Source organism: Aspergillus eucalypticola, assembly GCF_003184535.1.
Source record: "Aspergillus eucalypticola CBS 122712 chromosome Unknown BO83scaffold_7, whole genome shotgun sequence".
In the NCBI taxonomy this organism is placed as follows: domain Eukaryota; kingdom Fungi; phylum Ascomycota; class Eurotiomycetes; order Eurotiales; family Aspergillaceae; genus Aspergillus; species Aspergillus eucalypticola.
In genome coordinates this window covers 1114794-1129571 of record NW_020290281.1, presented here as the reverse complement: position 1 = coordinate 1129571, position 14778 = coordinate 1114794, and the positions used below count along the sequence as shown (strand labels likewise).

Here is a 14778-nt window from a genome sequence, read left to right as displayed (position 1 = left end):
GCCAATCTCATGTGATCCGACGTCATCGGCTACCCGCGGCTTTCTCGGCTGATTCGTTTATCCGGTATTTTCTAAGGCGGTGACACGTCGACGCGTGAAATACGCGCCATTATTGGTTGATGGCCAAATTAAGGGTGCGCGCGCAGGATCACCAAGCAGATGATGATAGTGAGAAGGAGGAATGATACAAGGTGTGCAAGCCCAGCATGGAGAACGAAGAACCAGTGCTGTCTGCGCCGGACGTGCAGGTAGTGGATCCTGATGTCCGCGCCCATGTCTATAGTCTCGTCACTGCCGTGAGTAGACCCCTTCCAGGACTGAACGATAGGATAGGAACACAGCTGATTACTTGCTTATAGTTGGGTGGTTTCAATGGCGAAGATGCAGACAAGTACGTGCTGGGAGATGACGCTCTGGCATGTCTCCGGGATATCAAACGCTGGCTGAAGCTATACGATGAGAAACACAATCGGATGGATGTGGCACGATGCCTCGGAGAAGCCAACCTTGTCAACGGAGATTTGTTACCCATCCTGGCAGTCTGGGCGAGCAGCAAGAAACAAACCAAGTACATGTCTAGGATCGCATTGGCATGCTGTAAGTGATGCTATGTGCTACAGTCCTTTGCGACGATATCTAACAGAGAGCAGTAGAGCTGCTTGTCCCTTTGACATGGCCGGTAGAACTACACGGGGAATTGACAATCAACCACCATCGGCATATACCATACATACAACATGTTCACGTTTCATATAAGCGAGGCCTATTAAGTCATGCTAGCACCAGCTACCTTCGGACTATTATCCGCGTCGGCATTCCGAGCATGGCCATCCCACGATCCGAGCGAACGACCCGCGACGAAGGTATCCTCAAATTACTACTCTATCTCCTCCGGAACATCGCTTTGATAACCCCAAATACTCGTCTCGCGGCGGAAGGCGACGAAGAGGAAACCTCGAGATCTGCAACAATCAACGCCTTCCAAGATCAGGATGTCTTTGCTCTCCTTCTGACTATGTGCTCCAACGTTGGCGACGACTTCACCATGCAAGATGTTGCTCTTCTGGAGATATTGTTTCATCTGATAAGGGGTGTTAATGTGGAGAAGCTATTCATGGATGATGAGCAACGAACAGCGAAACAGACGGACGAGCTAGACGACCTGCTGCGCCAGGAGTCGTCTTTGCGGAGAGAGTACGCGAAGAACGCACCAACTCGACATGGACGCTTTGGAACCATGATCTGGGTCAAGCGTGATGACGCCAAGTATTCGACCGTCTCAGGGCAGAACGTGCTCAAAGACAGCCAGGCGACCCTTCAAAAGATGGACGAGACCAAGAAGTGGAACAAGCCACTAATCCGGCGAAAGCCACAAGATTTGACTGTGCACAATGACTTCAGCACTCCGGTCCACCTAAACTCGACTGCTTCCAACAATCTGCGGATGTTCGTGGAAGAGTTCCTAGACTCAGGCTTCAATCCCCTTCTTACTCATGTACGGAAGGCAATCGAACGTGAAGCAGACCGTGTCATGGACATCAATACACGCCAGTTTCTCTACACTACTGCCTGGTTTCTCGAAGCGGAGCGCGCACGTCGGGCACGCCAACGCAAGAAGCATGCAGAGAGCGAAAAGCCGGCTAAGGAGCTGGAACCCGATAGCTTTGGTCTAGTTGCGGGCGTCCTGAATCAAGAAACGTTCGTCTTCTTGAATCGCGCTATGCAGTATGCGCTGGATAACAAGGACTGGGAAGATCTCAACGCTGGAATGCGCTGCTTCACCCAGATCTTGTTGACCGTGCAGGACATGGCCCAGTCTCCGCTCGAAGAGGACCAAGAGATCGCTGAAAATATCCAGAATCGTATTTTCTACGAAGAGACTACCCATGACCGCGTCCTCGCTGTTATTCGTGGATACAAGGATCAACCGTTTGGGTATCTGGATGCGTGCACTGAACTCACTCACGTCTTCTTGCGAATGTTGGAGCGTTATTCGAAGGAGAACCTCGATATGCAAGTACGATCTCGGCGACGTGCCAGACGCAAAGCCAAGGATGTAGAAGGTGCTGGTAACGACGAGAATGATGAAGAGAATGGTTCCGAAGATGAAGATCGCATGGAGGCAGAACGAGTGTCCAAAGAGCGCAAGTTCGATTTCAGACGGTTTGCCGCCAAATTCTGCAATCAGAAATGCGTTGACACCTTTGTTGCTTTCACCAAGCATTACAAGGAGTTGAACACTGAGCAGCTAAAACGCGCCCACCGTTACTTTTACAGAATTGCTTTCAAGCAAGAACTCAGTGTTCTGCTATTCCGTCTCGATATTATCAACCTCTTCTACCGGATGATTAAAGGCCCAGGCGCCTTGGATTCAAGTAAACCGATCTTCAAGGAGTGGGAAGAATTCGTGCGCCAGATTATCCGGCGATTGACCAAGAGGCTCGACCAACGGCCTGCCCTGTTCGTGGAGCTGCTGTTTAGTAAGATCAATGCGACTACATTCTACCTCGAATATGGTCACGAGCGGCAGACAGTCACCCGTGCCAGGAAGGCTCCAGCAGAACTAGAGATCGACCCCCGACAGGCTCATACGATTGAAGAGAAAATCAGCATCATGGTGCCTGCATTGGTCTTGGATGGGGAGGAAGATCTGGTCAGTTGGGTCAGCGATGTGTTGGGGTCGGCAGTGGAAGAGAGGGAGGCTTGGGAAGCCCAGGAGAAGGCCCTGCGCGAGGCGGGTGCAGAGAGTTCCAGAATTCCCAACCCTATGATTTGTATGTTGTTATTCTATGCTATCTGGACTGTGAACTAACTTTTCTGCAGCTGTGAAAGCGCGTGACGATGCATGCCAACAGGCTATGTTCTCCAACGCGAAGCTCCGTCTTCTGATGACATTGGTCAAATTTGAGCGACTTGGTGCAGAGGACGTGCCTGGAGCAGCCTGGGTCATTCCTTCTGCTCCAAAGGCCCAGGACCTCAGGGAGATGAAGTCATTCATCGACAAATACTTTGTGAAAGCGAAGCGAGGGACACTTGGGCGGGACCCCCGTGAGCTGATCCGACGGAAATACGGTGGTGGATCGAAGTCCTCAGACAACCAGCACAACCCTGATATTCACTTTGGGGATGATTCCGAGGGCGAAGACGAGGTACCAGACGGGCCTTTGTTCCCTCCAAACCCTCGGGCAGCGCCCAATCCGGCCAAAAAAACAATCAAGAAGAAAAAGCGCAAGGAACGTAACCCAGATGATGAGGATGAGGAGGACTCGGTGGATGAGGAAACCTTGGAGGAGCGTCGCCGGGCACGCTTGGAAAATAGCCGAGCTCGTCTCGCCAAGATCAAAAGTGATCTGTATGTGCACGCGAGTGACGAAGACACCGATGAAGAAGGAGACAAGGAGTTCTTCCTCCTGGAGGAGCAGAGACGTAAAGAACAAGCCCAGCGTATCAAGCATGCACTACTTACCGGCATGACCGAGGACGGAGACGGTTCAACCAATAAGAAAGGTCAACGCAAGCGCCAAACCACTCGCACCCGGACAGGTGAAGCCAAGAGCAAGCGGCAACGACGCGGGAAGCAGACAGACGGAATGGACGAAGATGATGATGTCGTGATGGGGAACATGGATGCCCCATCGCCTATGTCGGAAAAAGAGGGCACGCCATCTGAGGAAGCGGACGATGGCTTCAATTTCGACGACGATTTGGTATTCAGTCGGGATCGAGAGAAGCTGTTGGGTTCTGTTGGAAACGAAGACCAGGACTCGAACAGGCCTGATGAAGCAATGGCGCAGGATGAAGACGATGATGACGCACCGGTTGTAGCAGCAAATCGCAGACGCATGCGCGCGGGCTTCGTGGTGGATAGTGACTCGGAGTAGAACGGGTGTCTGCTCTATTTACTCTCATGGCATGATGACTTGATGCGGTGTTTGGTGTCGAGCATAAATATAGGCATTGTTTGAATTGGCATCTGTATGTATATGGATTAACATGCATGGATAGACAATGCATACCCTTGGTTTACCGGACAATAATGGCAAGTTCCTGCCTCGTGCAGGAGTCTACTGGTACATAAAAATGGTGAAAAACTGATTGTCCATTCAGTACCCAGCTTTATCCACTCTCCTTAGTATTACACTGTTCAGAAAGCGTTATCGATGTGGTCTCTATAGTGAGAAAAAGGGCTGCAGCGAAGTTGCATGAAAGCACGTCCTCGACGCTATTGCGCCCTAACTATTTCATTCGCTTTAGGTCTCAAGTTCTTACTAGCTTACCAGTGAGCTAAGCATCACACCTGCATGCGTCTTGGATGCTGATGAGGATATTGCTCCATGATCACGGGATCGATACGTGAATTTAAAGAGAAGATATCCCGTGTCTAAGTGAATACAGTGGCGACGCGCGTTCCTATTCCTACTTCACGCAACCTGTTATCGTTGCTCAAAACTCATAACACAGTAAGCCATTTTCTATGCTTTGCAGTGCAGATGGCACTGGTCTCCAGCACGCTTGACTCACAGTTCTCACCTTCCCAAGATCCAGCGCCGTACTAAATACATGATGCCGGATCGGGTAACTCGCAGATCCCTTCTTGCCAGTCCTTTTCAGGTTCTCAAATGTGCATTTAAAAGTCGTCGTAGCCGCTCAGGCAACATGAACACTGAAGCTAGCCACAGCAACCGCACCCAGGACACTCTGAGCAACAGCACAATCAACGAGTCGATCTGTCCTCCTCCAAATACTCCCAAATCACCATTATCTGCCACAGAAACCAGCTCATCGGCATCCACACCAACCAAGGAGCTACGTTCCGTACGTGGAGAACGAATCAGGCGAGCAGTGATGCTATCTTCAGACACAACAGACGCTGGAAAGCCTTCCACTCAATCCGAGGAGGAAGGACAAGGACATCTTGGAGACTGCAATGAAGAAATGTTCTCCATATCCCCGAAGGAGGAGGAAAGACAACCTCTGATCCTGCATGAGACCTCGTTCCCTGTCTCTCATCAGGCTACGGGTGAAAAGGCTCACTATGCCAAATATTCTAGACTTCCCACTCCTGTCAAGCCACCGACGTCAAATCTGTATTCGCATGAGATGTACCAGCATGAAGGAAGACGGAGTGTGCTTTCCTCTTTGGGGGCACCTCATACTGCTGGAAAACGGTATGGCGGAGGGGATCTGAAGTCCGGTTCATCAGAGGATAGTCCTGGAGTATGCAGCCGAAGCAACAGCATGCATGATGGCAGTACCGGGGCATCTGAGCAGAAACCATCAGGCTTATCACTCCCACAGCGAGGCCACAGCAGTGAGCGAGTCCAGCTGAGAAGAACAAATGTACTTCCGGCTTCAACGCGCGACCATGGCAGCAGCAAGCCAGACAATGCACGCAAGTCGCTTCCAGTTATGGTTACCGGTCGACCGTCAAAAAGAGTATTGAGTCGGAAGGAGGTGTTCCATAGTAGAGCCGAGATGAAGGCAAATTCAAACTCAAGCTCAAGCTCAGATCTCATGAGCACCCATGCAGCAGATGCACCTCGACCATGCTCACGAGAGCACCACACAGACAGCCAGCAGTTCTTGCGATTGATACCGATTGAGGACAATATTGGTCTTGGCTTGCAAATGCAGGCACACGATCATCATTCAGATGCAACGCCCACATCCGAAGCAGAGTTGGCGAGATCGAGTCTAAGGGCGCTGCCGAGGCGGGTGCGGTTAACGAATAAATTTGAGAACCTGCGGGCACAGAATGACAAAAAGGAGAAGCAGTCTGGAGAAACAGCAGTACAGTCTTTCTTGAAATTGAATTGACCGACCAACTTCATCAACTCGCCCACTTCTCTCTTTGTGAGGTGCTGTAAGGTCTTTCAGGCTTGCACAATGAATCCTCCAAGCATGTATTAAGCGGAGGTACAAATGAGATAGGTCTAATATTAAGGAATTACAATGCAAACCGAATATTTAAATTTCCCTATCTTTCAAAACAAACCAAACAATTTCATTGATGGGGACGAAGTAGGGGTTGCAATGGACGGCCTGCCTTAGGCATGAATCGAGTGAATCTCTCCAAGTGAGCAGTGGAGTCCATCCACTCCATCAATCTATCTAGTTAGCAGCTAGGGTTCCAGACATGGAGCTATTATTCAGGGCTTCAACTCACTAGAGCATCAGGTTTGTCGTGTTAGTCTTCTCTACTCATCTTCTACTTCCTCCTACAACAGTCGCAGGTCTTCTTTAATATTTGTGAATCTTGTCCCAATGTCGTCCGAACATAAGACGGCGTCGAGGATCCTGAGCTTCCCAATCGAAGTGTTACATTTGGTCTTCGAGTTACTTTCGCTGGCTGAACTGCGTGCGCTTAGCCTTGTCAGTAAAGAGCTGCGCACCCAAGTTGAGCCATTCCTTTACGCAAACATCCAATGGCTTTGGCAGGAAGCTCCTTCGCCTTCCCCGATCACTCAACTCTTACGCACAATCTCATGCAGGCCACATTTGGCTGCATACATCACAAATGTTCACTTATATGGAATGCGCATCAGAGGTCGCAAGATGGCAGGCTCTCTTCCCACGACTCCCATTTCCAGCTCCGAATTGACCGAATACACTGCATTCGTCCAGGGAATTGGAGTACCCTACAGCGACCGCTGGATACGCGAATTACATCAGGGCACTATTGATGCTCTTCTTGCCCTTCTGGTAGCACAACTATCGAATCTCAGGAGCTTGTATCTTGGCCCGATTTTCGCTAAAGAAAGTCAGTTTGTCGGGATGGTTCTCAACTCAGCCCTATGCAGACCTAAGACTTACAGGCTACCTACTTTCCAATATCTCCGGAATGTGTCTTTCCCCCGCGTCGTGGGAAACGACGGCACAAAGCCTAAAATGACTCCCCGAGGTAGAAGCAAGAACACCGCCAATGTCCTACCATTATTTTATCTCCCGAACGTCCAAAGCATGTCCGTCACTGTTGAAAACCCGGATGTATTCACACGGCCTGCAGCGCACTTCCCTGAGCCTTCCAATCTTACCTCGCTTGATTTGACCGCTGTACGGGAAGCCTATCTCGGTGACTTGCTGTCAGTCACGCCAAACCTCAAAACCCTTCGCTGGGCCTGGTATTACGACTATGGCGTAGAGGATGACTAGAGGATGACTTCGTTTCGCCTATCGTCGATTTTGATGGGGTCGCGGCCGCGTTATGTCATGTTCGAAGTACTCTAACGGATTTAACAATCACAGCTGATGCCCCAATTGGAGGCAATGAGCAGTTTTATCCCGCTGTCAAGATGGAGGGCTCGCTGCATGCCCTCAATAATTTCGACGAGCTCAAGAGACTTCGGATTCCCCTGGCATTCCTCGTAGGGTTTGTCGAAGACACAACAAAGAGAATGCAGGATGTGGTCCCAAGAAATATCGAATGCCTAACCATTACGGACGAATTGGGGCTACAGAATTACGGTGGAGAATTTAATATTGATTGGCCGATTTATGAATGAACGGATTCTGCCGTTCTGACCTTGCTTCGGACATGGCTGAGGGATTGGAGATCCTGTACGCCTCATCTTCGTGGAATATCTATCTTGTTTGACTATATAGAGACAAACAGTGGGGAATGGACCCCAGAATTGAGGCACCAAGTCATGGAGCTAGGTGCTCAAGCTGGAGTCTCCCTCGACTTAGCTGAAAGGAAACGCGACTGGTAAAACTTTATCATACATTAAGAGCCACCTAGGTCATATGGCCCCAAGCCACCCAAAAATCATGACCATCAAGCCTTATTTGTTGCTGTTGCTGCTCGTATCGGGAGAGTAGCATAACTGGATCTGGCTCCTCTTCTCTATGCCTCCCGCGATTTCACTCAGACTAAACTCTTTGAACTCTTTGTTAGCATCTACGACTTCAATGCCGTACTCCTGAACAAATGTGCTGCACCCGAATTTTTCCTATGAACATATCGATTAGCACCCAGCCACCAGAATTCTAGGAAGGAGTCGAAGGGTATTCATGCATCCACTCACACCTATATCATCCGTACAAGGATCAGTCCTTTCATCTCCCACAATAGTAGCAACCCTTGGCTTCTGGTCACTTATCAGCCGGTATGGTCAGACGTCGTCTATCTATCTCCCTTTTCTATCTGCACATCCAACTAACATCTATATTGCCCTAGGCGGTAACGATGCTGAACTCTCCAACATCCTGAATCAGTGCATTTACCAATGGGCCGTATTGAACCTCACAAGGCCGCTGCTCTTGCCAACTTGGAATATGGTTGGATGGCGGATATCGATTGGGATGCATTGGCCCGTGGCTGCGATGGGCAGCTGGAACATACAAATCGTCTCATTAATGGAAATGCATTCAGCAAGAGCTTGGACAACGTCATTGCGGCGGCAGAGAAAAAGCTGGGACCAAAGTGAGTACAAGCAATACCCTAACTCAGAAGCTTGATTCTAACTGTAAGGCAGTGGTATGATCTACTACACGGGGTAAGTTGCCATGTTGTTTCATCGTCCCCAGCAGTCACTAAGAAGCGTGATGCAGTTATAGACTGACATGACATACAGAGAGGGTCTGATGTTCTACGAGCTAAACACGTGGGATCCCCATGGCTCTAATCCTCACAAACGAAGCCAAGACCGTCCCCTGGAGGGAACGTTTGAGGGCTTTGTGAATGAGTGTGCGGAGATTACCAAACTCCTCGATCCGGACGCTCAGTTTTCCAAACAGACTTCGGTGTCCGATGATACTACTGATCTGACTCTTGTGGAGTCGAAACTATCTCTCAGTGCTGTGTCCGAATCTTCTGATATCGAAGTTCCGAATGTGCTGCCAGACGGGTAAGAAGCTCTTCACCTTATGCACGGAACGTGTTGTTGATGGATTCCTGACAACTGAACTATCGTTTAATTCAGATACGGACGGGTTTTCCACCCTCAGGTTCAGCTTCATGAGCTTATTGCCAATTTAGTCATCTATGAGAGGACCAACAAGAACGAGATGGACAATGGGTATCCGGAAATTCCAGAGAAATTCACTTTGGACTCATGCCCTTGGACACCTGCAGACGTTGACGATGACGAATCAATGGATGCAGGAGGCCAACAGATTGCTTTGGCATCGTACATCAATCCATTATCCGATCCCACTGCATGGACTCGGTTGATCGACTACCCATCTGACAAGATGACCGTTTTGGTTGCATCAACGCACCGTATATGACTGTGGATGAGGATTGGGAGAAGGTCATCTCCCGGGCCAATGCAGCGGGTAAACGAGTTCTCGGTTATGTGCGCACAGGATATCTTGGCCTGAGCCAAGATCAATTCCAGACATGACTAGGTTCGAGCGGTCTGATGTGGGAGGCCTATCAAGATATCCGCAAAATTGGCGGGTGCAAAAAAATGTGGCAGCAAGCACTTTGGGAATGGCTGCCTGGTCAGCGTAGATTACTATTATGGATGTGATAATCGGGATTCTGAAGTAAACGCGATAGACGTTTGAAAAGCCGAAGTCAGTATAATAGGAATTGCTTGAATACATGCAGCATATAGATTTAGAAGCAGTTGACATCTAATGTTCTACCTTATACTGTGGATATATGAGAGTTGCATACTTCGAAACCGTGCCAGGCTAGGCAGGCACGTATCAATTGTGACAATAGCCAACTTTGGTAAATAACTGCTTCCTAATACCTCTCACGAAAGTGTCATATTAATGGCTCGCATCCAGGTCATAAGAGTGGAAGTATCACCTGGAGTTTTGCTAGATTGATTCACCTCTATCTAAATTCCTATTGTCGATTGTCCTTGAAACAGTGATTGACGATGAACACGAGTACTTGAGACAATGGGAATAGACAAACAGTTTGCTCCAATTGCACGCATTGGATCCTACTTACATTTATGTGCGCCATGCTCCAGTGATATACCCACGCTACCTACTCGCTCCATCTTTCGGATTCTCACACCATCATTTGATATCGAATATATCCGAGCAGACAAATCTCGGAACTATTAAATTCAAATCTTTCCATAACCAGCAAGACCACCAACAATGTGATGGAGTAACAAACAAACGAGCAAACATATTCTCTGTACCGACACTTAAAGGGCAGGTGAGAGTGACTGTAGTCCTTCTTCACTTCGGGTGATAAATGTTTACTGATCGATCCGTGGTTCGTTCACAGGAGAGATAGCCCAAACACAACACGTTCCTTGACCAGGGTATACGGCATCAAATAACAATTCATCAACCAGAAAAAATGAACCTTTCTCAATCAACAGTATCAATATGACCCAAATAATCACAAGAGCCATCAAAAACCACATCCAATCTAGCTATTCCTATCCCCATATCTCCAAAAGCTATACCACCGCCGCAAACCGAACATACACAACTATAAGAACTATACTATCAGAAATGCAACCTCGAGCCGAAGGCGAAGACAAACATGAAAGAGAAGCCCCAAGCACAAGCACAAGCACCACTCCCCGTCCTCAAGCTCATCCCAACCCAGACACCACTCCCACCTCCACCACCAGGCGCCGTCCGACGCCGTTTCCTTCACACCTCCCAAGACCTGTCGTCCCTCATCCAGCGTCCAGCAGAGGAAGCAGAAGAAGAACCCTTCCACCACCACCACCACCACCACGGCCTGAACAACTAGCACGACCACTCCCACGTCACCGTCTCGACTCCCCCATTCCATCACGACTTCCCCAAAGGACCTCAACATCTACCACCATAGAACAGCCCACACCGCCACGTACACGCCTCGAACCGATATATGGAGCCCAATCATACGCCTACTGGCTTGGAAGACTCGTGACCGTCCTCAACGCCATACTTTACGCAGACTTATTCAATGCACCGGATCCCGTGACGGGAATTCGCCCACCAAGTGTGTTCTCGCTGGCCGTATCAAGGCATGGGTATTCCCAGCGGGCAGCGGCTCTTGCTGGGTTGGATAGGGGCGTTACGGGGAGATTTAGGAGGGCGTTCATGTTGTTGGAGGATGCGTGTCGTTCGGAAGACGCGACGCGGAGTTATAGGGCCTTTGGGTTGGCGTTTGAAAAGGCTCATGGACCTTGTGGTCAGCGTTTTAGGGACTGATAGCCTAGTTGTAGTTGGGTTGTTTTGTCCGTTGTTGGTGGAGAGGCCGTGAGGTTAAGAGTTGTGTATTAGTTAGTATATATGATGCGTGGTGGTCTTGCTGCATTTGTGCTAGGGACGGACAGATAGTTACCATCATATCACTATTAATGATCCTTGTCTATTTCATTAAAAAAGCACACTTCCTTTTCTTCTATTTTGATTTTCCCAGCTATTATACAGTTTGTAAGACCCCACCTCACAATCGCATTTCTCCGAATTGGGCGGGTTATATATCATCAGTTTCATAAAAATGTCCCGAGAAGCCAGAACGCCGAGCTGCCGTACCTCTATGCAACGCAAGAAGCCATAATTTTGCTATAATAATATATTCCTTTTCCAGCCCCGTAAAACTGTTTCAGCCAACACCTTTTTGGTTGGAGGTGATGAACCCTCATCTTTATTTGCGGCTCCTCAGGAACGCAGCCACTTGTTCATGCCTCGTCACGAAGAACATGCGTTTGCGATCCGACTTCCATGCCAGAACACCAATCTCCTCTGCATACCGACAAGGGGCCTCGTATTCTGCCAGACTGACAAAGTCCTTGAACAAGAATCCGGAAGTAGCCTTGACACGGTCCCGCTCTAGCTGCCAGAGACGAATCTGGTCCACCACGGTGGGCGGGAGGACTGATGGGGGAATTCCGGCTTGGTTCGAAGTCGAGCGGGAGACATTGTGCTTGCGCATTTGCGGATGGGCGTGAGTAGAGAGATAGGAGATGATTTGATCGGCGGTGATGCCCATTTCGACGGCCCGGCGGACAGACTGGCGGGTGATTTTGCCGGTGATGAGGTTGGGGAAGCGGTATTTCAGGGTGGTGAACAGAGCAATGAGGGAGATCTGTAGGGGGGATGAGGTGTATGCGTATACACGGTAGTTGGTTTCGATGATAATGAAGCCCGTACCCGCTTTGCTGGAGGCTTCGCCGGCAGGACCGGAGAGGGAGCCCAAGAGCGGGTTGCTCAGGGCGCTGGAGTCGGATGTGAGCGTCGTTGCAAGACGGGTGGGGTAGAAACGCGGTGCATCGGGCGATTCCTGATAGACGATACCGAAGTCGGCAAGGTCGGTGAGCATGCGCAGTTGTTTCGAACTGAGGTGGTTCTTTTCGTATGATTTTCCGAGTTCGAGGCTGCTGAGAAGGAACACGAACGAGAGGACCTCGACACTGTCCATCTTGATGGCGCTGGCGCTCTCGACGTAGAGAATCAATATGTGCCACACCTGCGTGCTGACATCCTGTAGGACAAAGGCGAACCCATCCTGGGTGATTTCGACACGACGATCTCGGATTTCAACTAAATGACCTGCTTGCAGGAGCTCCTTCACACCTTTGCTGAGGGTCACTTGGGGAGCTCCCATGCCTCCGGTACCGACCATGTATCCCAGCACTCCTTCCCACTGTCGTCGCGCATATTCATCGAGATCGGGTATTGAGACTTCTGAGCCAGCAGGCACGTGTGAAAGGACGCCAAAGGATTGTGTCTGGTCGGCGCCGGTGAGGGCATGTCGCAATGAGGTGGCGAACGGGTCGGTGACTTTGTAGGCGCGGACGTTATCCGCTGTGACAGTGTTGGAGAGGATATGCAGTCTCCCTAGGATGGAGAGCGCATTGTCGCGTTCTCTGTGTGAGGCTTGTGTTAATCACAATCACCGCGGAGACCCTTCCAGGGTGCTTGCCCAGCACTTACTTCAAGCTTTCTGATTTAACCCAAGCCTCCAGATCCGCCGCGGGGAGCGGATCCTTCAGGTAGAGAAGTGCCATGACAAAGCATTTTGCTAGTCACGCAGTCAGTTGATGAAGCACTGGGATTGTGAATGCACATGCGACACATACCCAGATCAGGCAGCATGCGCCTGAATATTGCGAGAGCCGTCGATGGCTGCTGGTAAAGTTTGTAAAAGACGGTGCCAGCAAGGCTTTCGAGGTATTCAAAGGGACGAGAAGATGGTGCGGCAGCCATCTTGTCTGCAGGAGTCACCGCTGCAGCATGATGCGGCGGGAAAGAAATGGGGCGTTGGAGCTTGAAGCCAAAGAAAGAAGAAACCAACCAACGCCTGGGATTTGAGTTGGAGATGATCGGCCCCAAAGCGGAGCTGCTCCGGCGCGCCAAACAGGCCCCAAGCGCAATGAAGCGGCCGCGGCCGATGATCTCACTTTAAACAATCATCTATCTATCTACTTCGTAAGAAGCTTCACTCTCACCTCTACTTCAATTCCGTTTCAGCGAAAAATGACTGCCTTGCGTTTTGTCCGCTCTGTGAGTTACTTATTTACCTAGTGTTGCACTACACTGAGAAAAATTATGCCTGTACTAACAATATATATTTGCAGGTTTGGGAGTCCTTTCGGGCTAATTCGGGGCTAGAGCCTCGGTAAGTCATAGAGGCAGACTGCTTTATTCATGTCTGTTCTGGGTTCAGCTTACTGACTGGACCTCAATGGAATTGGTGATCTAGTCTGCTAGACAATGTAAGATTTTATGCCGGGATGCCACAACCAGCATCATCCAGAATTATCCTCAATGGATTCACGTTCAGCTGAGGCCTCACTCCAAATCGGTCCCGGGGACACCCGTTGATACCGGCTAAATGCTTCGGAACTCTATACTAACAATGATTTCTATCGCGCCCAGCTTCGTGTGACTGCTGCCAAACCTGGGTTGGTCAACTTTGAGCTCGATATTAAGAAGGAGCACACGGTAAGCCAGAATCCCGACACTGTTTACTTGGTGACTGACAATAACCAGAACCGCCTGAACATCCTCCATGGCGGCACCATTGCGAGCATGGGTAGGCCACATGCAAACACCGTCTCACATTGAACACGCCTCTGCTGACATCCAATGACACAAAGTGGACCTTGGCGGCTCCCTAGCTGTCGCTTCCCGTGGTCTGTTCGCGACTGGTGTCTCGACCGACCTGAATGGTGAGCAGACAGCAACTTCTACTTTACCCGAAGACCTCTAACAAATTATACAGTGACGTACCTCAGCTCTGGTGGCAAAGTAGGAGACAAGATCCTAGCGGTATGTATATGTGCCCTCACTATTAGTAGTCATGACAGAAGGGGGGAAAGGCACGTCCAGGCTAACCTGCTGCATGTGTAACAGGAGGTCAGCTGTGACAAATGTAAGTTCCCTGAACCCACTTGAAAGGCTGCATATACTTACAGTCATCTGCAGTTGGCAAGACCCTTGCATACACGTCGATTAAGTTCGCGAACACTAAGGGTGAAGTCTTCGCCAGGGGAAGCCACACCAAGTAAGTTTTCGCATACAAACATATGTCTCTTCACTCACAGAAGGCATTGATGTACTAATATTCTATCAGGTTTGTCGCTCTTGCATGGAAAGATCCTCAAAACATCGTTGAGGAGATCAACAAGCTCGAGTCCGAGTCCTCCTCATCTTAGGTAGTTATTACACATGTCTGGTGCGTTTGCTTAGGCGAGTTTATTTTTTGCTAATATAGTAAACGCTGGTCTCTTCTTCGGCCGGGCACGATAGAGCACATGGACTAGAATGGGATATAGAGATTTTCTATGTATATAAAGCGGAACTACATAGCCAATTCTACAGGCTCTTCTTCTATAGTAATACTAATCCTGCTACCAGGCA

At 49.6% G+C, this 14778-nt stretch overlaps 7 protein-coding genes across 7 annotated transcripts; 6 read left to right on the top strand and 1 right to left on the bottom strand.

Moving 5' to 3' along the window:
• Positions 1-206: 206 nt before the first annotated feature.
• tof1 (putative DNA repair protein (Tof1)) lies at positions 207-3971 on the top strand (the record flags this gene model as incomplete). Its single annotated transcript, XM_025528381.1, has 4 exons — positions 207-296; positions 360-597; positions 651-2774; positions 2824-3971. 4 exons carry the CDS (start codon positions 207-209, stop codon positions 3879-3881), a joined length of 3510 nt encoding a protein of 1169 aa, XP_025390349.1. The 3' UTR covers positions 3882-3971.
• Positions 3972-4656: 685 nt separating this feature from the next.
• Positions 4657-5817, top strand: BO83DRAFT_357448 (uncharacterized protein; the record flags this gene model as incomplete). Its single annotated transcript, XM_025529252.1, has 1 exon — positions 4657-5817. The coding sequence occupies one exon, from the start codon at positions 4657-4659 to the stop codon at positions 5815-5817; it is 1161 nt and encodes a 386-aa protein (XP_025390348.1).
• A 447-nt stretch (positions 5818-6264) lies between these two features.
• On the top strand, positions 6265-7709 carry BO83DRAFT_397361 (F-box protein; the record flags this gene model as incomplete). Its single annotated transcript, XM_025533187.1, has 3 exons — positions 6265-7086; positions 7155-7464; positions 7603-7709. The coding sequence occupies 3 exons, from the start codon at positions 6265-6267 to the stop codon at positions 7707-7709; spliced, it is 1239 nt and encodes a 412-aa protein (XP_025390347.1).
• A 516-nt stretch (positions 7710-8225) lies between these two features.
• BO83DRAFT_462084 (uncharacterized protein) lies at positions 8226-9228 on the top strand (the record flags this gene model as incomplete). Its single annotated transcript, XM_025537279.1, has 4 exons — positions 8226-8422; positions 8475-8495; positions 8574-8846; positions 8922-9228. 4 exons carry the CDS (start codon positions 8226-8228, stop codon positions 9226-9228), a joined length of 798 nt encoding a protein of 265 aa, XP_025390346.1.
• Positions 9229-10428: 1200 nt separating this feature from the next.
• On the top strand, positions 10429-11121 carry BO83DRAFT_425407 (uncharacterized protein; the record flags this gene model as incomplete). Its single annotated transcript, XM_025535208.1, has 1 exon — positions 10429-11121. One exon carries the CDS (start codon positions 10429-10431, stop codon positions 11119-11121), a length of 693 nt encoding a protein of 230 aa, XP_025390345.1.
• Positions 11122-11306: 185 nt separating this feature from the next.
• Positions 11307-13176, bottom strand: BO83DRAFT_334494 (TFIIH/NER complex subunit TFB2). The gene is made up of 3 exons (XM_025528380.1): positions 12996-13176; positions 12850-12937; positions 11307-12782 (listed from the first exon to the last, which is right to left on the bottom strand). Exons 1-3 carry the CDS (start codon positions 13120-13122, stop codon positions 11561-11563), a joined length of 1437 nt encoding a protein of 478 aa, XP_025390344.1. The 5' UTR covers positions 13123-13176; the 3' UTR covers positions 11307-11560.
• Positions 13177-13337: 161 nt separating this feature from the next.
• BO83DRAFT_436001 (PaaI family thioesterase) lies at positions 13338-14755 on the top strand. Its single transcript, XM_025535927.1, has 10 exons — positions 13338-13419; positions 13494-13534; positions 13619-13631; positions 13795-13860; positions 13909-13951; positions 14016-14087; positions 14141-14187; positions 14272-14290; positions 14344-14422; positions 14492-14755. Exons 1-10 carry the CDS (start codon positions 13393-13395, stop codon positions 14571-14573), a joined length of 489 nt encoding a protein of 162 aa, XP_025390343.1. The 5' UTR covers positions 13338-13392; the 3' UTR covers positions 14574-14755.
• Positions 14756-14778: the final 23 nt, after the last annotated feature.